We start from the raw sequence: 24,687 nt of genomic DNA, 5'->3' as shown, positions 1-24,687 counted from the left end.
GGCTGTGTAGCCATCTATCAGCCTTTACCCCATTTCCCGTCTCAGGTTTCCACTAGTGTACTTTATATATCCATGTGCATTAATGGCTGCCTGCTGCTGTGCTGTGGTCTGGCAGGAGTGGACAGAGATGTTGTTGCACTATACTACACTAGTATGTACTGTATTGTACCGAGCAGTGGGGCGACACAGTGAGCTCGGAGAACAATGGCCCATTTGTTAAGGCAGGTATGCTTATTAACAGTGGGATGGCGTCACTACAGATCCCCCGGCGATCAATCTCTCCCTGACTACACACTGTACCGAGACGCTGGAGAACACAACACAAAAGGAGGATTCATGGATCTCCAGTGTAGTAATTCCCTCACGTGCACCTTACAGGAACCTCTGGCCAAAGAAGAGTAACCAGGGAGGGAACTGAACACGGGCAGGGGTGGTTGAAAGCATAGAAATTGAATTATTAGAACAGGAATCCCCATTCATGTGAGGGATTCTATTTCTATAGTTGAGCTGGATAGCTGTGGTGATGTAAACAAGCTCAGTAATTACAACACATTCTGCTCTGTTTAATTACACTGGTAAAGTAGGTCAGTGGAGAATTCATCCTTTCTAAAAGGCGGCTAATGTCTCCTAGGATATGCATCCCACATGAGGCCTGGGTAAATAAAGTGGAGTGCACTTAAAAGTAACCGATTAGTTAAATAAGCTAATTATGTAGTCTAAAATCTAAATCAACGCCTTTTGGGGGCAAAACGCGAGCATCAATATTAGGGTAAATACATGATACAAGTGTTGTGGAGTTTGTGACATGAAAACCAAATGTGAATGTGACATAAACAGAGGTGCAGGTGATAGTTCTTATAGCATAGCGCCATGGGCAGCTGAGGATTTGGGGAGTCGGGGGTGAATCTGAACTAGCAGTCTTTTCCCCAGGAGAGGCCAGTTGGCAGGTGGTTAATTGAAGTCTTTAACTTCTACATTTATTCCAATTAGTCAGTCAAAATGCCACATGGAAAACAGAGAGCCAGTTTGACAGGTGTAATGTGAAAACAGAGTGTCACGGTCGTCATAAGGAGGAGACCAAGGCGCAGCGTGATAAGTGTACATTCTAATTTATTAAACTAATGCAACACTGAACAAAACGAACCGTGAAGCAATATGACTAGTGCGAACAGGCACCAAACAGAATAATAACCCACAAAACCAAAATGGAAAATGGCAACCTAAATAGGATCCCCAATCAGAGACAACGATAAACAGCTGCCTCTGATTGGGAACCAATTCAGGCCACCATAGACCTACATATACCTAGACATACTAAAACTCCATAGAATTACAAAAACCCTAGACAGGCCAAAAACACCTAGACAATACAAAAACTAAACCAACCACCCGTGTCACACCCTGACCTAACCAAAATAATAAAGAAAACAAAGATAACTAAGGTCAGGGCGTGACACAGAGAGCCAGTTTGACAGGTGTAATGTCAAAACAGAGAGCCAGTTTGAGAGGTGTACTGTGAAATGTGTTCCCTATGCATCATAATAACTCACTAATTTAGTTTAGATAATTATAGCTACAGCATTCTACATCAGCTGTGTGTGTGTGTGTGTGTGTGTGTGTGTGTGTGTGTGTGTGTGTGTGTGTGTGTGTGTGTGTGTGTGTGTGTGTGTGTGTGTGTGTGTGTGTGTGTGTGTGTGTGTGTGTGTGTGTGTGTGTGTGTGTGTGTGTGTGTGTGTGTGTGTGTGTGTGTGTGTGTGTGTGCGAGGTGTGTGTGTGTGCGAGGTGTTATCAGCTTTCTGTTCCCTCAAGATCAAAAAGTAGACTGAGGTAAGAACAAGGCTGACAAGTCCATCTGCGGCAGCAGCCGGGGGATATCCCTTCTGGCTTTTGCTAGCAAGGTCCTGGCCAAGGTGATGCTACACAGGCTGGTGAACAACATCACAGAGGAACTGCTGCCAGAGTCACAATGCAGCTTCAAAAAGAACAGGAGACGGTCGACATGATATTCACAGCACAGCAACTCTAGGAGAAGTACCGTGAACAACATCAGGACCTTTTCATGACCTTTGTGACCTCTCCAAGGCCTTCGACACTGTGAGCAGGGAACTACTATGGGGCATTCTACTTCAATTTGGCTGTCCAGACAAATGTGTCAACATCCTTTTCCAGTTCTATGATGGCATGATGGCATAAGAGGGCATGAGTCAGTGCCCTTTGGAGTAAGCATCAGTGTGAGACAGGGCTGTGTGCTGGCACCTGTCCTCTTTAACATCTTCCTCCTATGTGTCACCCAGCTCCTTCACAAGGAGCTTGAGGACAGCAGCGGGGATGCGGTGGACTTCAGGATGGATGGAAACCTATTCAACATCAGGAGGCTCCAAGCAACCACCAAGGCTTCGGCTGATGACTGTGCTCTTGTGATCCACACTCTGGAAGACGTTTAGTCCGTCCTTGTAATGGCTGTGAGGGTCTGTAGCAGGATGGGACTGTCTATCAACACCACGAAGACAGAGGTGGTCTGTCAATGGAGATCCGGCCCTCCACCCACCATGCCTGTCTTCACCATTGAACATAAATCACTGACAATAGTGACATAGGACAACAATCCTTGGTATCAGACGGATGCTGCTACTGACCACACTGGACTGGCCTGAGGCTGCAGGGGAACTCACTGCTCTGGACTGTGCTGACCACTCTGTCTCCCATTCCATGTACCAGAATGCTGCCTTTGGCGAGAACATTCTCTTTACTGTTAAGTTACGTATACCAACACAATATAATTTATCACTCTGGTACCCATTTTGTCTTCTACATAAGTCAAATCTAATGCCCATGTTGTGAATGGCTTCTGTTCATACAAGGATTTGTACATTGCTAGACATGACTGCCTTATTGACCTGATCGCCAGCGAGGTGAGACGTCTCACCAACAGCACACATGCAGAAACATTCTTGTGTAAAGGGAAGCTGGTTTGATGTTCATGTGTTTTCCTGTGTGCCAAATACGCCAGATATTGTTGTTGTGGGGGGAGGTAAGGAAGAGGTGCTCATTTTACGGCTACATGGAGCAGGTCTTTGCCGAGAAGCTGCGGAAGTATCCGCCTCTCTTGGACAGCCTCGGGTGGAGGTACAAGAAGGCGGTGCTGATATTTGGCAGTCTTGGCCACGTACACAGGCCTGCAGTGCGTGGTCTCCAGATGGTGGGCCTGACAAAAACTAGGGCAAAGCAATTGTCTATGTACTACTCTGTTTCAGTTGTCGTGGGCAGCCGAGCTGTTTGGAGAAGGATTGGCTTCCTGTACCTTTTGAGTGCCATGAATACAGGGACCTTTGAAATGTTTGGATCCTTTTTTTTGTAGTGGATTCAAATAAAGTATTTCAAATCGGTGTGTGAGTGAATGTACGCTCATCAGAGCTTGTCGTTCATACTGAAGAGCATTTCTTTTGAATGAAAGATGAAGACCCTTCAGAGAAAGGCTTTATCACTGTGGAAACCGAAAGCGTGATCAATTACATATGACAGATGGGTGAGCTTCACTCCCCTCAGCTCCCTTCACTTGCGCTGCCTTTCAAATCTGATTAAACTCCAATTCTAAACATAATGAAATAACGTATGTAAATGATGACTCAGATTGGAGGGTAAGTGAATAGAGGTCTCAGGTGGTGACTACTGGGGTCTGTGTGGCTGGGAAACAATGGTTATTCAAACAAAGTGATTAGAGGCTGGCCATGTGGGGGCTGTGTTAATGTGGCCCTAATTCACTAACGCCAGGCCTGGTGAGCACAGCATCCCCAGCCAATCACAAAGCTCAAAGCACACAACACGCAGCCTTGGCATTGTGAGTAGAACATATTAAATGGATAAAACATCTGCACAATCCACAATCCACCATGAGACAGATAAAACAACATGAGTGATGAGGAAGTCCTAAATAATGTCATCCTAAAGCCCTATGATCTGATTCCCGGTCAGAAATCATATTGAGTGTCTGATGGGGTGTAGACAGTAAGGAGGGGTTTACTCTGCATGTTGACTGTGATTAATGCTGTAAGTGGATTACGTTAGTATCTCCCGCAATCCTGGACGTGGATGTTCCCTACCATCTGTGTCACCTCGGCTGTTATACCATCCATGTGTTTCCTACCTCTGTGTATCCATCTGATGGGGTTACGGTTGAACAGCAGTAGTAGAACAGGCAGCAATGTAGAGACTAGGAGCTGAGCTACTGAGGGGAGCAGAGTGACTGCTGCCAGAGAGGCTGGGAGTTTCCACCCGCTGCCTGAGGGCCAGAGTTTGTGAGCTAGCTCATTTTTCACGGAAGAGGGCTGTCAGAACTTGAATCACCATAGTTTATGTGACACATGTCCAGCTCCTAAGCATGTTACTGTGTAAGTTATGGGAGTTATAAGGAAAGCAGCCACACATGACGTTTTAAGAAAGAACGGTAACAAAAAGATGATAATGCACCAACACACTCTGTCCATCCATTCAACCACAAATATATATAAAAAACACACGTAGCTAAATAAAAGGTGTAAATTCTTACTTCTGGACACTTGCACCAGCTCTGCTACATTAAAAACTCCTGATGTCACAAAGCTTTCCTGAAACTCAGGAGCATCTGGAAAACACAGAGATGAGTCACCATGGAGAGTTCTGTGACATAACACAACAAACATTACAGTAACTTCTCACTTTTAAGAGACATCACAAGACAAAGACACAACACATGGCAGAGTATCAGCAAGCCAGTAAAGCACATGCCCATAATGTTTGAGCCTAACAGCAACTTGGAATGTATTGGATTCCAAATATTACAGTGAAAGGTATTGCGTGTGCTAGATGAATAACGAGCTCAGTGCTTATGTCACTGTCAGTGACAGTGTGTAAATGTGTATGAATATGTCATTGTGTGTTGGTATTTGGATGTGTGTGCGAGTCGATGGGGCCCCTTACCCATGGTGGCAGCTCGGCTATCCTCCTGATCTGACCCAATACCTGTGCGTGGGCTACTGCTCTGCTCTGACTCTGAAGAGAGGGAAGGAAAGGAAGAGAGAGGGGGGAGAAAGAGAGAAACAGGGGGTGGGGGGGGGGATATATAAGTCTAAACCCAACATAATTGGTTTCAGTTTCTACCATGTAAAAGGCTCATTTAAGGGTGATTAAGTCGTTAGAAACAGTCTACAAAAATGAACACATTTAGTGAGGAATAATGGGACAAATATCAAATAAGTACTATATTGATGTAAAAGTTTATAGATAGTGCTAAAGCTATTATAACCAGTGTGGTTTCAGAAAAATAAATTGGCCTGCCACAAAAATGTGAAACATGATCCAAATCGCTCATTATAAAACTGCCTTGTTTGGCAAGTCTAAATAGATATTTATTTAACTAGGCAAGTCAGTTAAGAACAAATTCTTATTTACAAAGACAGGGACAGTGGGTTAACTGCAGAACAACAGATTTGTACCTTGTCAGCTCAGGGATTTGATCTTACAACCTTTCGGTTACTAGTCCAACACTCTAACCACTAGGCTACCTGCAGCCTCAACAATTATGCACTGCCCTATGGGACTCCCAATCACGGCCGGTAGTGATACAGCCTGAAATCGAACCAGGGTGTCTGTAGTGGCGCCTCAAGCACTGAGATGCTGTGCCTTAGACTGCAGCGCCACTCGGCAGGCTAATCTTTTTGTTCTGCCAAAATGTACACTCAATAAAGCAACACAACAATGGCAAGGCCACACAACCCAATACAATCGACTTTTATATCTGCTTAACCTGACAAATGCAGATAATACAAGCTAAATAAATAGAGTGCAGTACAAACCAGAATGGGGATTCTTAGTGCCAAATCACAGCATACTAGATTTACCACAAAGAGTCAAAGGGAACAGCGGTAGAAATGTAAAAGTAAATAAATAGGGCCCTCCTCTATCAGATGGGCATGATTCCACTAGCGGATCAAAGGCACACACATTCCACAAGTTGGAGTTTAGAGTCTGTGGAGAGAGCGCCTCGTTGTAATCTTCACACTGACTCCCCCATCAGTAGAACGAGCACCCAGCTTCCTCTGGACTTCCCTCTACACTGGACGAGTGAGCCAGACACCCTACTGCGATGTGTGACAACCACAGCAGACGGCACCACCACACAGGTAGCAATGACTGTCTTCTCCATGAAGCTCTGTAGTGAATGGCATTATTTCTACCTTATCCCCCTTATACGTTCTTCCACAGCCACTTCGATGGTGCTCAAGCTTATAATCACTATCATGGGGCGAGGTGCTAAAGAATTGGCAGGCAGCATTCAAACTGATTGAGGAGTATGGTCGACCTCTGGGCTGTGGTTTGTTCTGTGGCTAATCTACTGTAGTAGAAAGACAACGAAAAAAACTGCAAAAAAGAAACATAAACAAAAACAGCCATCTTGATTTGACTGGCCAAGTCAGACATACCCTGCCAATGAAACTTCTCCAATTGTTTCTCTCCTCTGCTATCTTTAATACTCAAAACACTCTTGGCAAAAGCTGCAGCGGATTCTAGGCAGGCCACCCTCAGACAAAATCCCTGGCACAAAGAGCAAAATGAAGAGGGAACTATAGCAAGAGAAGGTGAGAGAGACTGGCACACACACACACAAAGACACGTAATGCCCCAAAGACATTGCTGGGGGAAACAAATACATAGTTAATGCATTTTCTTTATCATATTTTTGAAAAGATATATGGGTTTGTAAGGTTGTTTGGGGGGTGATTGGGGGGGGGGGGTGATGCCATGATGATGCAATAAAAAGTGGCCGAAACAAGAGACCATCCATTTTCTCTCCGAAAGTACTTGACTGCCATTGTGTTAACTGTTAACATTGTGTCTTTATGTTTTCAAGTCATATCGTTTTGATGGTTTTATCTAAGAGTTAATGAACAAATCACCAACACCTCTGAGATACCATTCAAACGGGAGAAATTCTGAACTGTCAGATAGGATAATAAATGGACATTGCAGCTGTTCCCTCGTGAGCTTGAACAGGGTTCAATGAGGGCAAAATTGATCTACTTGTCCCTAAACTTATTATTTAAAAAAAGATCAAGATAAACACTTTGAGAATGTGTTATTACGCACTTTCAGAATTTAACTATATCTCTCCTCTCTTTCTCTCTCTATCCTCGCCCTCATATTCCCAACCTCATCGTTACACATTTATTATTAATATATATATATAGATGTTGTGGCACTTGTTGTTGCTATTTTCTTTCCAAGTAAGTTATTTCTCTGGCCAGGGTTCGCTAAACTAAACATACATTTTGGCAGACATTTCATGTGCAGAGGACTTTAGTGTTGGCAGCCATTTTAGATTGCTCTTTCTCCCATCTCTCTTTCACTCACTCACTCTCTCCCTCCCCCTCTCTTTCTCTCTCTCGCCCAGAGAAAGAACACACAAAGTACAACTAACCCTGTTGAAGAGTGCCAGCATGCTCCTGTGCCAAATCACCCCTTCAGACGAAAGACGAAAAGAGAGAGAGACAGAGCATTGCCACTTAATTGTTGTTGGCAGACAGAGAGAAAGAGAGAACGAGAGGAAGAAAGAGAGAAATAGAGAGGGGGAGAGAGATGCACAGAGAGAGGGTTTTGAGAGAGAAATACATTTTTGCTATGCAAGTGACTTAACCAGAAACTCATTTTAGCTGAGTTACTCTGCAATCAGTGTGTCACAGTTAAATTACAACACCGAACAGACAGCATTACAAGCACAGGGAAGCTTCCCTCATCAGCCCAACCAGGGGACACATGCTTGTCTGAAGTAAACTACCAGAGATGTGGTCCAAGCTGCAAGTATACTCGTAACTGAGAGATTCTTGTAACACAACCCTTTGTACAGTATATATTTTCCCATAACAGGAAAACCACAAGGCTGGTGAATTTGAATTTCTACAATGCACCCAGTATTTGGTTTCATTTTGATCTCATGACATTATTGTAAATACAGTGGCTGGCTGGCTAAAGCCAACACTGCCGGCTGAAGTGGCCAGAGGAAGCTAAGCTAGGGATTTTGAGGCAAGGCTATCTATTCACATTTCCCATGGTGCCTGGAGAGATGCCCATGGTGGCATTTCCCATGGTGCCTGGAGAGACAATCTTTGGCTTCTCCCAAACCCATTACCCATCAGTCACTAGGTGAGAGGAGCTGTTTCTCCAGCAGCTCAGTTTCTAGCAGGAACGAGAACCAAAGCTATGATGATGTGACAGTGGAACAACATAGGTCAAAACACGGAAACAATTATGACCTATCTGTTTCCTTATCACTTCATATGAATCATATGCATTTCATATGAATCACAGACATGCCTTACTGGAGCAATTAGGAAAAATAACTTCATGAACACGACCCACCCACTATGAGGCTTTAATATGTAGCGATAACACACTAATTCATTACGATAATCAAGCTTCTGGTATAGAGATGGCTACCTTGTATCGATCAAACCGATTGTCTACTTTAAAATCTCTAATGGAATAGAACAGTCAATTCAAATCCAATGTGTAACTGATAGCCTCTCTAGTGTGTAACAAGCTAATCACAGTAATGTTCTTTTTAGCACAATTGAGCGTGCTGCAGCAAAGCTCATCTAGGCTCTACTGATGTACTGTGAGACCACTGTGGGAAGGCACCGCCTTCAGTATAGGATAGAACTTATATCCCTCATATTCAATTCTCAACCACAGTACCGTACACATTCCCCAAAACATGAATATCAACAATTTACTTATTGTTGTAGTATGTTCAAGCATATCGTATGATTTACTAGTTTGGAGTAATATGGGAAAATGCAGATAAATAAAATGATATCTAGTGCTTGTGCCATGATATAACACCAGGGGCTCCCTCTTGTAATCTTTCTCAGCAGTCTGTCTCCGTGTTTCTCTGTGGAAAGACTGTTCAGTTCACTGCAGCTGAGGTCAGAGAACAAACCAATCAATGGAGTTCTGCCCCAGCAACAGAGCTACCGAGCTCACCCCTCTCCCTTCATTTTACCTCTCCATCTCTCTCCGTCTCTCCCTCACCCCAATCAATTTCACATCTTCAATTCAAATTTCAAAGCAAGTTTTTTGGAACGACAAGAACAAAGCCAACGCAGAGATATTACAGCAAACAAAAACTTTGATAGCCTCTTTCCCTGTCTGTTCCATTTCTTTCCCTGTCTGTTCCATTTCTTTCCCTGTCTGTTCCATTTCTTTCCCTGTCTGTTCCATTTCTTTCCCTGTCTGTTCCATTTCTTTCCCTGTCTGTTCCATTTCTTTCCCTGTCTGTTCCATTTCTTTCCCTGTCTGTTCCATTTCTTTCCCTGTCTGTTCCATTTCTTTCCCTGTCTGTTCCATTTCTTTCCCTGTCTGTTCCATTTCTTTCCCTGTCTGTTCCATTTCTTTCCCTGTCTGTTCCATTTCTTTCCCTATCTGTTCCATTTCTTTCCCTGTCTGTTCCATTTCTTTCCCTGTCTGTTCCATTTCTTTCCCTGTCTGTTCCATTTCTTTCCCTGTCTGTTCCATTTCTTTCCCTGTCTGTTCCATTTCTTTCCCTATCTGTTCCATTTCTTTCCCTGTCTGTTCCATTTCTTTCCCTGTCTGTTCCATTTCTTTCCCTGTCTGTTCCATTTCTTTCCCTGTCTGTTCCATTTCTTTCCCTGTCTGTTCCATTTCTTTCCCTCTCTGTTCCATTTCTTTCCCTGTCTGTTCCATTTCTTTCCCTATCTGTTCCATTTCTTTCCCTGTCTGTTCCATTTCTTTCCCTGTCTGTTCCATTTCTTTCCCTATCTGTTCCATTTATTTCCCTGTCTGTTCCATTTCTTTCCCTATCTGTTCCATTTCTTTCCCTATCTGTTCCATTTCTTTCCCTATCTGTTCCATTTCTTTCCCTATCTGTTCCATTTCTTTCCCTATCTGTTCCATTTCTTTCCCTGTCTGTTCCATTTCTTTCCCTGTCTGTTCCATTTCTTTCCCTATCTGTTCCATTTCTTTCCCTATCTGTTCCATTTCTTTCCCTATCTGTTCCATTTCTTTCCCCCTCTTGCTTGCACTTCTTCCCCCTCTCTTCTTCCCCCCTCCATTTCAGCCCATGCAGACAGTCTGAATCTGCATGGGTAGCCCCAGCAGCCCTCCCCACCCACAAACTCCCTGGTTAACATTTAGAATGGGAGACACCAAATAGAAGAGGACTGGCCTGCTGGACCAGAATCCACATAGAAACCAATTCTACGGAAAACGTTTATTGGCCAAATGGTCTAACCATGGTGTTGTTAAACTAATCCGAATTTATTCAGAATAAGGTGCAGAGGCTAATTTATATTCAAAATAGCTAACCTCTCTTGCAAACAAAGCAACTGCTGACTGCACTGGCTTGGCTGGTAGATGGCTGCTTTAATCCTGCTTGTACTATATATTTCAAGGTAGATTTTCCTACAGTTTTAGCCTAAAGCTGGGTTGTTGCTGAAACATACACAGTGAGGGTCACTCGCTCTGATTACACAAGTGAAAGTCTTTGCAGAATTATAGAACCCTCAGTCAGCTTGGAGAGCATTCTCCTTTTAATTCATTCAGAAAAATGCTGAGCATGAGAGAATCAGGCGCTGCAGTACTGACTTTAATTTGACGCAGCCATCCTTTTATGTGCTGGAGCACTGAAGTGTTCTATATGGAGTCTGAGAGAGAGAGAGAGGCTACGCTGAGGAGAACTGAGCAGAGGAGAGCCCTAAGTCACCTCTGTCAAACACACCGCACAGCTCTCAACCTGATAAACAGCACCAGCCTACCGTAAAACAGACAGAAGAACATATAGGGGATCTGGACAAGAAAAAGTGAGACGCAAGCACAGAGAAGGATGAAGGGAGAGAGAATGTGATGACAGCTACAAAGTCAAGTAGGGTAGAGGTCAGGTTGTCGTCAAATAGTGTCACGATACCAAAAAAAGACAACTAAGATGAATGGACAAAGTCAGGCAGCTGAAAAATATGTCAACGGTAAAGAGGCACACTACGCAGCTGCAAAAAGCCAAACTTCCAGCCCCGCTGCTGGCAGACTGAGATTCCAGGAAAGGACTTGGTTACAGTGGATATCAGGAAGTCAGGCATTGGTGTGAAAATGGTTGGCTCTGATAATTGGACCAGCTGACCTTTCCTTGCAGTAGAGTGCAGCTTCCTGTGGTAGTGGGTCTTTAAGGAGTGGGGGCGGCATGACAGTAATAACACATCAGGCCTTTTTCTCAATCAGGAGAGGAATAGCTCCCAGCTGGGGGAAGGATACTCACTCAGATACAGAGGACACAGTGTCTGCATGTGGGTATGCACGCACACACTGCTCATGCAGGGTAAAACAAAACACACACACTGCTCATGGTGCAGCACACAGTATGACCAAAGACAGTAAGGAACACAAACGCTGACTCTGCCATGATTTGCAGTCAAATGAACGACCCCTCTCTGAGTTCCCTCTTGGTACTTGTTACCACATAGGAAGTCAAACAAGAAACACTGGAAGAGATATTTTGTAAGAGGCAGAAAGTGATCATTGAACTTCTAGAGTGAAAGAAGCCATGGACTCTCCCAACTACAATTAGTGCTGTCAGCGTGAGTCGTGCCACGGGAGGTCAGGGGATTTTTATTCCAACAGGGAAAGCTATTAAACAACTATAGTGACTCGTCCTGGGCATTAATAGCTCCAGAGAAGGCCTCGCTTGTGTTGTGTGTAAAGAATTATAAAACTTTATTTTTCTTGCTTTTCCACAAACCACAATATAAAAAACCAGATGCGAACGCTGTGTTCTTTTCAAGTTATTTTTGGAAGGATTTCATAGACATATTAAAATATATATTTATATGTAAGGTTTTAAACCACCCACCATCCCTTTTGGATCGGCTATAAAGATTTCTCCCTGCAATTTGAGCGCAACATGTCATTTGCGTGGACACGTGGAGCGGTGTGCACAACCTCGCACATGAAATAATGAATGATAAAACACACGCACATCTTTACAATGAACCACAATCTGAATGTCTAACATCATTTTCTTTCCATCCTATGAGAGTCTCTGGTATGCGGCTAAAGTAGGAGAACAGCATGATGGGGGCTTTCAGACAAGCTTTTTTTCCCATAGTTCATGTATTTAACCCTTTATTTCACCAATCTGAGTTGGTCACCTGATAACATACAGATAACATTAATTTGTTACCTGATAACATACAGATAACATTAATTTGTCACCTGATAACATTAATTTGATCACTCTTTTGTTGCTGAGAATATTCATGCACAGCAGAAAATGCAAATGTGTAGTGTATTTGTAGTGCCTGTTTGTGTTGGAGACAGCACCAGGAGTCTTCCCACCACCAGGACTCTAAATAGAAAGGAATTACCACCATGCAGGCAGGCTGTCCTTCACACTCCCTCTGTCTTCCATTCACAGCAGATTCCATTTCAAATAGGCTTTTCTGGCTTGGCAACAATAGAGTATATCTATAGCCTCATTTCACTGTGGTGAGAAGCCACCGGCTAGCTCGCTGACCCCTTTCTCTACACCCTCTGTCTATAGTTTTAAGTGGACATTACTGGAATGACAATAACGTGAGCCAGACAGCTGAATTGATGGCAAACAATAACATATATCAGACCACAATGGTACGCTCTAGGAACAACTTCATGGACAGACCCCCCAAGGATGTTAATGTCTCACTTCACTGCTCTCTGTTTGCCCAGCTAATTTTTTACACAGAGGGCCAATGCCTTGTTATTCTGTGTGGTCAATAATCACTTCTCACATACTGTTCACCAAGCCAGTTAGTTATACTAGTATAATATATCATTACCATTTTTAAAAACTTTCCCAAGTAGCCCATCTGTAACCACAGGGGGCAGTGTGGAGGTCAGTAGTTTCATGGGGCTCTGATGCAGAATTCACTACTGATACAGCATGCTTTGGCTTAGATGACCCAGCCACAACCACTACTATAGTACGGTGAGTGTAGAAATGTACAGCTGTCATATACACACAGGATGAGTCTGATGAGTGTTTCTGCAAACCAGCAATGGATCTTAGGCTAAACTGCATCTACTGTAATACATTAAATTACAGCACTAGTGTAATCAGCAATGACTGTATATATGAATGGACAAAGCCATTGATCATATGACACCATTCACTTCCTGGTTACTCCAGGAAGTGAAGTTGCAGGCTAGCTCAGTGCTGCCCCCTTTCATTGAGTAACTCAAGTTAAAAGGCCGACCGGGATACTGTAGGCTGCCATTAGCAACTAAATTATCCTTATAACGTCTTCTGTGTACAATTAGAAAAATAATCAGTTCAAGGACATACATCTGGTCGATTAAAATCAATTATTGGTACCATGATAGTCTTCTAAACATATTTCTATTCACATGAAGAAGGACCACAAAAACTGCGATTTTCCCATTCATTTTAATGGGGATCCTGTTTTCTGCTAACAAGACTGTCAGATTTGAACTTCCATGGCTTCAATGAGAAGGTGCAGTTTTTCACCCCTGGTAATCAGTCACTACAGGACATTTAATTGGCAGATGCAGATGCTGTCATCCATCCTATTGGTGCAGCATTGAAGTGAGCCAATGAAGTCATGGAGGCTGATGAGAGCCAGACATAGGTGGTCTGACACTCTGGAATCTTTACGCCACATGTTAGGGGTGAGCCAGCAGCGACCAGAAAGAAAAAGGGAGGTCGTTAAACGACCAGAGTGGTTTTTGTAAGATTGTTTGTGTTCTTTTGACGAGCACCAATCTGTGAGCTGTCAAAGTGCAGTCTGGGAACAAAGAGGAGAGAGACAGAGACAGAGAGATTTCTGTATGTCTCATGTTTAGTATAGATACAGATTCTGCTCAGTCTAATATGCTGTTGAAGATACTTCTTCAAACTGGAACATTTGCTGAAAGTACTGCCTTGGAAGTGAAGCTTCACTTAACATTCTCTCTGTTCACACCACTAATCTCAGTACTCCTATCAAACTTGCAGCGCGTGCCACAAGTGTCGAGAGAGCAGAGGATCAACACAGGAGGTCATCTGAGGCAACCCTCCTCCCACAGATAGCTGGGTGTCTGCCTGGTGCCTGCCTGGGTGATATGATGTGTTGTATGGATGGATGGCAGCTCCACTTGATGGACTGTGGCTTGGCACTGGTGCCTAAAGGCTTAACCTCAACTACAAGGCAAAATGAATCCCTCTGGAGGGAAAATTGTCTTGTGAAAAGGGGATATGAGAGGGCTGGGGTCTGGAACTGGGACTGACTCATATCTTGGGTATGGTGGATATAGACTTTGAGAGGTAGACCTACTGAGCACATTATAGCTAAATAATTCAGCAAAAAGCACATAAGTCTGGATTGAATCAATTCAATAAAGCGGTGGGGGATTGGGGTGACCGAGTATATTTCATAGAAATACTGTATCTGCATGACGCACTCTTAAAGCCGTGGCTTTGCGATTCTTATATACCACCCCAAGACATGAGTTACACGACGACAGTTATCTAGCTACCTTTCCCCCTGACGTAGTGTTCCAACCCCTGACGTAGTGTTCCCACCCCTGACGTAGTGTTCCCACCCCTGACGTAGTGTTCCCACCCCTGACGTAGTGTTCCCACCCCTGACGTAGTGTTCCCACCCCTGACGTAGTGTCCCCATCCCTGACGTAGTGTTCCCACCCCTGACGTAGTGTTCCAACCCCTGACGTAGTGTTCCAACCCCTGACGTAGTGTTCCAACCCCTGACGTAGTGTTCCCACCCCTGACGTAGTGTCCCCACCCCTGACGTAGTGTTCCCACCCCTGACGTAGTGTTCCAACCCCTGACGTAGTGTTCCCACCCCTGACGTAGTGTTCCCACCCCTGACGTAGTGTTCCCACCCCTGACGTAGTGTTCCCACCCCTGACGTAGTGTTCCCACCCCTGACGTAGGATACGTGGTGGTGTGTGTCACATCCAGGGGTGAAAGTAGATTTCTTCCCGGGCCAGGACCTCCTTACTAAACAATTTCATGGGCCTAATCATAGTGTTACAGATAGAATCCCTATTGATTCAATAGGATCTCTGTGGGCCTCGTCATAAAGATGTGTCATTTAACTTTTAAAATGTTTTCCTTTAATTGTGGCATCAACCAGTCATGATGTTTCCATCTGATTTATAAAACAATCACTTCAAAGGGCTCCTTTACGAGGTTACCCACGTTCATCCACTCACAACATATCTTCTAAACAGTGGTGAACGGAAACAAAACACCAACAAGTGTAATGACATGTGGCGATTGTCATTAGGACAGAATTGAAGTGTCCATTGCTGTCCGCACGCGTCTCTGTGTCGCCCACACTTCTCTGCCTCGGCAACATGTGTGTTCTCATCAAACCACATCACATTTTGGAGTTATACCACCTGTTTTTCATGCCTCTGACATGCGGTAATGATAAATACTAGTGTAACAGACCACCGTTTTCATGACATTTTGTTTTAATTATTGTGACAGGCTCATGTTTTACGGTTACGGCATACCCCCATTATTTATTTTGCCGGGACGCTGTACCATACTGCTCTACTTTCACCTCACAGCTCCCCAGTTTAGAGGGAGGGAGGGTTGATTATCTGCAGTGCCAGAAGCCTGTCCTGGGACTCTGCGCTGCCTGATTACACTGAGGAGACGTTGGGCCTGTTGACCATATCAGATTTAGTGGAATTAGGGGAAGCATCACTACCATGAACATTGTCATTATCACCAATCTATACCCTACAGTTAACTACCCTAACCTAGTTAGAGTCACCAAGATAATACAGTGGGTTGTTATTGCTGAAACCCTACTCTGATTAAGACTGTAGAAATGGAATGAAATAACAGATGGTTGTCATTCCTTTTGCATGGAAATGATAAAACAACACATCAATCAAGACTGAGGCTCCTTCCATCTGTATGGGGTAAAAAAAAAAAAACATGCAATAGACCGTTATGGTTCTAATCAAATGAGGGTGGAATCAATCACAAATGCAATCCACGAGGTTGAAGGAGTTAGAAAGTCACTTTAAGAAGAGTTGAAAGACTTTCTGTGTTGACATGCTGTTCTCTCCATATATCACTAACTGGTATGTTATTGTAACTTTAATATCATACTCTGAACTAAGATTCACCCTCTCTGGCATAACGGTTGTTTCAAAAATATGATATTGTACTGCGCCATAATGGCTACTGACAGAGAGAGAGAGTGAGAGAGAGAGAGGGAGGGAGGGAAAGGGGACGGAGGAGAGATTGAGGGTGTGACGTAGCACTTGTCCTGAAATGCCCTTTCTTCATTACGTGACTGTTATTCCCCTCCCCCAACTCTCTCTCTCCCCACCCTTCTCTTATTTTTCTCTCTCACTTTCCCTCTCTGTACAGTTTTATTGTATGATTTGTGCAACAATGCAGCAATGTGGCAAACATTTGCATTAACGTCAAGCCATCTGGACTCGTCATTAGAAAGGGAGCTATATCTACTCTCTCTCTCTCTCTCTCTCTCTCTCTCTCTCTCTCTCTGTCTCGCTCTCTGTCTCTCTCTCTCTCTCTCTCTCTCTCCTCTGTAATCGAGTCCTGGTTTTCTGAGCTATATCTACTCTCTCTCTCTCTCTCTCCTCTGTAATCGAGTCTGTTGGTTTTCTGGGCTATATCTACTCTCTCTCTCTCTCTCTCTCTCTCTCTCTCTCTCTCTCTCTCTCTCTCTCTCTCTCTCTCTCTCTCTCTCCTCTCTCTCTCTCTCTCTCTCTCTCTCTCTCTCTCTCTCTCTCTCTCTCTCTGTCTCTCTCTCTGCCTCTCTCTCTCTCTCTCCTCTGTATTCGAGTCTGTTGGTTTTCTGGCTATATCTACTCTCTCTGTCTCTCTCTCTGTCTCTGTCTCTCTCTCTCTCTCTCTCTCTCTCTCTCTGTCTCTCTCTCTCTGTCTCTCTCTCTCTGTCTCTCTGTCTCTCTCTCTGTCTCTCTCTCCTCTCTGTCTCTCTCTCTCTGTCTCTCTCTCTCTGTCTCTCTCTATGTCTCTCTCTCTGTCTCTCTCTCTGTCTCTCTCTCTCTCTCTCTCTCTCTCTCTCTCTCTCTCTCTCTCTCTCTCTCTCTCTCTCTCTCTCTCTCCTCTGTAATCGAGTTTGTTGGTTTTCTGAGCTTCTTCCAAGTAACAAAGTAACAATTAGTAGTATAAATCAAACAAACAAAATAATGACTAAATATACTAAACACAAATATGCTACTGTCAAACTAAATCTGAAGAAGTTAAACAGCACAAAAGTTAAATATGATTATACAGTACAGTTCCTGTGTTAAGCAACAACCAAGTATAATTCAGTGTCCAAAGTCCAGTGTGATCAACTTGTCCCTATCTTGGCACTAACAAAGTGTTACTATAATTTGACACGTGGTAATACACTACACTGGCTTCGATGCCTGTCTTGATACATATATCAAATATTAATACAACTCAAAAGTAAAACAAAACAGTAATATCAGTGCTTTTTTTTTTACTTCAGTGACAATTTCCTTCAATGTGTTTTGAAAAGCATTTAGACTACAGTTGAAAATCATCTCGACTAGTGATGGGGGACAAAATCGATACACTTACATATCAGCTCAGAATTTACATTTTTGACCATATATCGTATCGTATTCTTTTAACAATAACGCAATATATTTTTGCGCTAGTTGACTGCTCCAAAACTCCAGTGTTTTTCCTTCATTGCTTGTTCTCTATATTCTTTTTAAATAGTGAGTCCATTTGTTTTCAGCACTTTTATACCTTTCTTGTACCTCTGCAGCAGAGATATGGTGAGCAATGTCTTTGGAACATCCAATTGCAATAAAATCCCAGTATCGAATCACAATTCATATCGTATCAGCACCTAAGTATCATGATAATATCGCATTGTGAGGTCCCTGGCAATTCCCAGCCCTAATTTTGACTGCTCTACAATAGCAGACAACCCCTACAGCATGAGACTGCATGAAACTAGGCCTATGTTCCCATGGAATGGAGCAGCAGCACTGTGCTGTGCAGATCTGAGTGCTTGGGGACCGTGCGGCCCAGTGGGGCTAAGAATAGCATGGAAACCCTGATCAATATGAGAGAGGCCGACAGAGAGAAACACAGCCAGGAAACCCAATCTGCTAGCAGGATAATTCAGTTGCAGTGCGTGTGTCCGGGGCTGCAAGGACAGCCAGGTTGCAGGTATTCTGCTTGGACGGCCAGGTTGCAGGTATTCTGCTTGGACGGCCAGGTTGCAGGTATTCTGCTTGGACGGCCAGGTTGCAGGTATTCTGCTTGGCCGATCCAGATGGGAGCTGAGCTGCTGCCTGTGACTGACACACACACAACTCACCGCATCACAGATCCACAATCCAGACCTCTAAATAAAAATACCAGAATGGCTGTGGTTGTGTGAGCGTGTGTGAGTAAAAATAACATTTAAAAAAGTTCTCATTTTTAGATCAAACGATACTAAACATATTCACTTCATCAAATAACTGATTAAAACACACTGTTTTGCAATGAAAGTATACAGTAGCCTCAACAGCACTCTGTAGGGTAGCACCATGGTGTAGCCAGAGGACAGATATTTTCTGTCCTCCTCTGGGTACATTGACTTCAATAAAAAACCTAGGAGGCTCATGGTTCTCTTCCCCTTCCATAGACAGTAATTATGGCGACTTCCAGAGGACATCCTCCAACCTATCAGAGCTTGCAGTATGAACTATCTTGTCCATCCAATCAAAGTATCAGAGAATGAATCTATTCCTGAAAGCATACGCTACAGCTAGCTAGATAGCACTGCATAAAGCGTGGTGAGTAGTTGACTGAAATAGAGAAAAATACAATAGTTGAACAGTTTTGAACAAATTGTTTTAATCAAAAATTAAGGAGAAGCAGCAAAGAGAGAGAGAGAGATCTAGTTTACCTTTCAGGAATGCTATTTATGTTAGCTAACTGGCTAAGGCTATCCAACACTACAACTCTTCCAAGTCAAGGTAAGCTTTCCGCTTTATTCATTTCACTGGTTCTATTTTGTTGATTATAACGTTAATAAGGTAACAAAGATGTAGGCTGTGTAGCGGTTAGTGGTTATGGTATGAAGGTTTGGCCTGGAGAGGTTTTTGCACCTGGTCACCGACAGCTGTTGTGTTGTAAACTGAAGTTCACAAGCGAATGGAAAAGGTGAGAGCAGAGCGCGTAGATGCGAGAAGAAATGATACAACGAGCAAAGTGATGATGCTGTACGCGGCTGCTATGAAAGTGAACTATGTGTGAGGGTGATCAGGGGTTTATTTATTCCCGCCGACTCTGCTGCAAAGCGTTTCTTAAATGGAAGGAAATGGAACGATACGGGGAGGGACTTACCTTAATTTGTCTAATGAAAAACGTTTGTATTAGTTGCAAAACATTTTGCAACTGTTTGCACTAATGATTTCACCCCAGATCAGCTAGATGCAGGTAACAGTGTGCAAGGCAGTATTGAATGTGTCACTGTCTGTCACCTTGATTACTCCAATTTGTCTCTAGACCTGTGCACCTACGTAATAAACATTCATTTGTAGACTACGTTGTAGCAACCTCATGATGGGTATAATATAGGGCAAATTCGAGTATCATCTAGTATCCTAAACCTATCGATGCTACATTAAGCTGGGTGAATGGAATATGAATGACAGTCATCCAACATGCTGTAATAGAAATAAGGCCAATTAAAATAAATGCATCCTCCCTAATCTTGAACGGCACGAACCGCCACTGATTCTCATTTACTCCCGTAGGGAGGTATATGACCTGCACATTTTTCTGTTTTAGAATGCCTTTGAATTATTGTTCAAATTTTGGTCTCAAACCAAGCTGTAGTCTGTGTCTAAAATAATGGCTACATGCACTGTGCAATAATCAAAGCTGTCTCTCTGCCAACCTAGGCATACACTGTAGGTCTATAGGAAGAAAGACTTGAACATGAGCCAAAGGCATACTGCAAGGCCTTCCGAATAAGTGACTCAGTCATTCACAGCATAATTATGGTAACGCTACAGAATGTACATGTTAACAGTATGTACCCGCTCAAGACATCCAATTACTGTCCAAACAGCGTACTGTACAAAGCCAGTCATTCAAACGGTCGATGCTGTCACTCACTTGGAGAATAGGAAACGTCCAATTGAGCCAATGGATTGCAGTTCACGACCCCAACAAATGAGACCTGTCTTTTTAATCAAAACAGACTTAATTAGTCATCAATGCACACGCCATTGATCATGTGGTTGAATGTTTTCAGCGGACACTTGTGGCTGTAAATCTGTTAATCTGCTGGAGTGACTATCATAGTGAGGAAGCTCAATTTACATGGCATCTGTGAACTTTGTGACCTGAGTGGTCTTGTTTTAGGCATAAGGTAGTAACACTTGAGTCTCTCTATTACAGTCAACTTGTATGTTCACCTACCTACCTACCTACCATGTCATTGCAGGGTAATATATTGTGTAGAAATCCCTGCAAGTGGCTTGGGGCTGGTGGGATGGGGGTTTGGGGAGGGGGGCGAGGGTCATGGGTGAATGCAGCTGTGTAACTCAAACCCTGAAAACAGCTGGTGCCAGCACTTTCTCTCTCTCTCTGAGTAATCTCTCACATGATTTTTATTCCAAATAAACATGCATATAAAATATTCCATATTTTTCGGGTGGGCTTAAGTATACAAGCATAGGCTTTCCTGTTCTCAATCAATGTAATAGGGGATAGGATTGAGGGAGAAGGCAGAGAGGGAAAACATTTGTGCAGTCCAAAATGTATATTTTGAGTTAAATGTAACCCGCAACCTCTAAGCAGGCCAGCATTTAAACTTGTGAGCAGTCTACCCTCTCCCACTTGGACCCTGTGTCCATAAAATGTGATCTGGACAAAATAACGGAGAGTCAATTCACTTTTTCTCCAATCTCTGGACTAAGCAGCCGTTCCATACTTAGAACATTATCCAGAGCCAAAAAGGGAGTATCGTTTCAGGCCCCTACAGAAACGGAACAAAAAAGATTAGTAACTTTCACCATTCATCATTCTTGTATATCACTGCCTTTTCCAACGTAGGCATTATTTCCTGCTCCATATCCGTCTCTGCTCTAACTCTCTCTCTCTCTCTCTCTCTGCTCTAACTCTCTCTCTGCTCTCTCTCTGCTCTAACTCTCTCTCTCTCTCTCTCTGCTCTAACTCTCTCTCTGCTCTAACTCTCTCTCTCTCTCTCTCTGCTCTCTCTCTGCTCTAACTCTCTCTCTCTCTCTGCTCTAACTCTCTCTCTCTCTCTGCTCTAACTCTCTCTGCTCTAACTCTCTGCCCTCCCTCCCTCCCCATCTGTTTCCGTCCAGCTGCTGTCTGTGCTGCCCCTGCCCTGCTCTTGCCAATGACCCAGTGCTCTGTTTGCAGTCTACAGATACACAGTGTCAGCTGGCACATGGAAGGTTTGCCCAGGCCTGTCCCAAGTCCAGAAGCCATGAGTCGCCTTCTAGTCATGTGCAAAATAAATGGCTCTACTACCACACCTCAGCACTAAGAAAGAAAAAAACAGAGACATCATAACCAGACTGTATGACAAAGAGTAGTAAAATCCTGAAAAGAGCTGTCTGGGCAGATACAGTGCGGCAGGACTTCAGCAGACTTCCTGTCTGTCTGCAGGCCCTCCAGTCTGGGGAGATATCTCAGACTTTCCCAACCTAGCCTCATAGGAGTGGAAAGGACATCTCTCTGGTGAAAAGAACCAGAGTTAACATTCTTCTATTTAGAATGGAGACCATTTTGAACATGAACAAGCAAGTGAACCTTCACTAATCATGAACAATAGAAGAATTTACAGATGATTCATTCTTCCACAACAGGTCCTGAGGTAACCATAACATACTGCAACTCCTGAGGCATAAACATGACTGGGCCTCTTCTGGCCCCTGAGGAGTGGACGAGCCACTGAGTTCAGAGGCTGAAAGTATCAGGGGAGGTGAGACAGATTCATTATTAAAACCTACTCGAAATGTAGCCTCATATTGCCCCTGTTCAGTCCTCCTCTCCCCATCTCTGTCGTCATGGCTGACATATCAATCTGTCCTGACTGCAGATAGTCACTCAGACAGTCAGGCCACAGAGGTTACACACTGTGCCACTGTGCTGTGATTAAGCTAGAAAATAGCTTTTTTTTGGTTGACTAACAACACAACAACAGCCTGTGAAAGAGACGAATAACCGATTCTCCAGATGTTTGCTCTGTTAAATTAATGCCAATTCTTACTTCCCCATTGATGTGAAAATTCATGGAAGAGGTCCTGTCTGTTTTTATGAATCACACATCTAATACATCTTTTAGAAGGGATGGAGCAAACAGAGCTTGCGGTTGCCATAAGGCTGTTGTCATTTCGAATACAGTAGGAGTTGTTACAGCCATAATGTTTCTAACTCAGTCTTGGCACTATGTGGTTTAATGCAGCCTGGCGACGCCAACAAAGCCTTGTGACTTACTGGCATAGACCATAGACCATAGACCATAGACCATAGACCATAGACCATAGACTTCCTCAATCATAAAGGCAATAGAGGCTTCCTTAGAAAAGCAGACAATATTATCAATAAGCAGTAAACACCCTGTGTAACGTAAGGGTTGCAAATGGACCATTCTAGCACGTTTTAATTATTGTGTGACACCAGGCAGCTGCCCCATTCTGTCAGATGTAGTGTGGAGTGGAGCGTTTTTAATCAAGCTGTAATTAATCAGGAGGGGGAGGGGAGAGAGGGGGAGCTGAGTAAACCTAAACAACCATGTAATTACCCATTCTCTCTCTTTATTCCCTGTGTAGATCCACTCCTGCTGCTTTTCCATCCCTCCACCCCTCTCCTCCCTCCACCTCTTCATCTTCCTCTTGTTGTGGATGGGCAGCATGCCAAGCATGCCATCAGTGGCAGCGTCAGTGTCTCCATGCCACCAGTGATACCAGCTGCCAGGGCTCCATGCAGCCTAAAGACAGCTGGCACTGTGCTGGGGGCACTGAGGAGAGGGAGGTTCTGGGGATCCGGGGGATGGGATGGACGTGGGTTGTGGGAAAATGGGGGTTGGGGGGAAATGTAATGTGAAAGCCTGTGATGAGTTAAAGACTGAATTAAGATGTGTATCTGCTCTCTTTCTTTCCTACATAGACTCTCCTGAGACTACAAAACAGTTTAAGACCTGACCTTTGTCCTCTGTTGAATGAGGTAGGCCTACATCATCTGTTTAGACAGTGTCTAATGATACGATAGACAACAACACAAACGCCTTCCAACCTGACAACGTCCACCATCTCTGCCCTGCTTGTCTACCCCCTCCCCTCTCAGAGGCACCAGGTGTGTATTGATTCACAGTGAACAGCTGCCACCTAACCAGATGGACAGCTGCCTGCCTTGTCGACTAGCTGTTCTGTCTCTTCTATCTCTCTGTTGCTTATTTGTTTGTCTCGTCAATAGCAGGAGGCCCGGCAGCTGCTCACCATCAACGTGTCTTCATCTTTGCTGAATTCATTATATTTTTTTGTGTAATAAGGAGAAAAACAAAACAATTCTTAAATTACAGACAAGCATACATATTACACACCCATGCACGCACGTTACACACACAACTAGGACTGTTACGGTGACCGTATTACCGTCAAACCGGCAGTCACGAGTCATAACCGCAGTCAAATTCCACGTGACCGCTGAGTCACGGTAACTAGGCTTCTCCAAACCTGCACTCTGATGCTACTGATGGTTAGTGGCCTACCAAACTTTCTAATGGCCAGTGACTAACTGCTTGGTACTCAGGGCTCTATTGTCCCTCTAACCACTCTGACATCAATGCAAATGCAATCTAAAATCATATCACACACTTCATGAGAGCCCTGGAATTCAGAGTTTGAGCGGACTGTTGCGCAGCGAGAGCCATTTCCTCATAGCTGGTTGATTCATTGAATGAACAGATGCCCAGCGTTTGGGAAAGAAGGCAAGAAACAGCGCATGCATTGTTTGGCAACTTTTTCAAATCATAGTTGCATGCATCATGATTTAGCCTAGTCCATAGGCCTATATGTTTTGAGAAGGTTTGTATCACAACCAAAGTCACCAAATAACTCTAAGCGTAGCATATAGGCCAAGGACCCCTGGAACAGGGTTGGAGAGCCCATAGCCTACAGAGCCTAGTGAAACCAGACCCCTGGAACAGGGTTGGAGAGCCCGTAGCCTACAGAGTCTGGTGAAACAAGACCCCTGGAAGAGGGTTGGAGAGCCCATTGTCTAAAGAGCCAAGTGAAACAAGACCCCTGGAACAGGGTTGGAGAGCCCATAGCCTACAGAGTCTAGTGAAACAAGACCCCTGGAACAGGGTTGGAGAACCCATAGTCTAAAGAGCCTAGTGAAACAAGACCCCTGGAACAGGGTTGGAGAACCCATAGTCTAAAGAGTCTAATGAAACAAGACCCCTGGAACAGGGTTGGAGAACCCATAGTCTAAAGAGCCTAGTGAAACAAGACCCCTAGAACAGGGTTGGAGAACCCATCGTCTAAAGAGTCTAGTGAAACAAGACCCCTGGAACAGGGTTGGAGAACCCATAGTCTAAAGAGTCTAGTGAAACAAGACCCCTGGAACAGGGTTGGAGAACCCAT

The 24,687-nt window shown here is 43.9% G+C and overlaps 1 protein-coding gene across 8 annotated transcripts in view; it reads right to left on the bottom strand.

Moving 5' to 3' along the window:
* LOC109897915 (nuclear factor 1 C-type-like) overlaps positions 1-24,687 on the bottom strand; it is a 136,377-nt gene that overhangs the window by 52,777 nt on the left and 58,913 nt on the right. For 7 of the 8 annotated variants that reach the window (XM_031833320.1, XM_031833323.1, XM_031833324.1 and 4 more), the window contains exons 3-4: positions 4,957-5,028; positions 4,547-4,621 (exon numbers count right to left, since the gene is read on the bottom strand). The exons of the other annotated variant lie outside the window; for it this stretch is intronic. In XM_031833320.1, coding sequence (XP_031689180.1) covers positions 4,547-4,621; positions 4,957-5,028 — 147 coding nt within the window. The remainder of the gene's footprint in view (positions 1-4,546; positions 4,622-4,956; positions 5,029-24,687) is intronic. 8 annotated transcript variants of the gene reach the window in all.

This window comes from Oncorhynchus kisutch, linkage group LG10 (assembly GCF_002021735.2).
Source record: "Oncorhynchus kisutch isolate 150728-3 linkage group LG10, Okis_V2, whole genome shotgun sequence".
NCBI classification, from domain to species: domain Eukaryota; kingdom Metazoa; phylum Chordata; class Actinopteri; order Salmoniformes; family Salmonidae; genus Oncorhynchus; species Oncorhynchus kisutch.
Note: the sequence above shows the minus strand (reverse complement) of the source record. Positions and strands in the feature narration are given on the sequence as shown.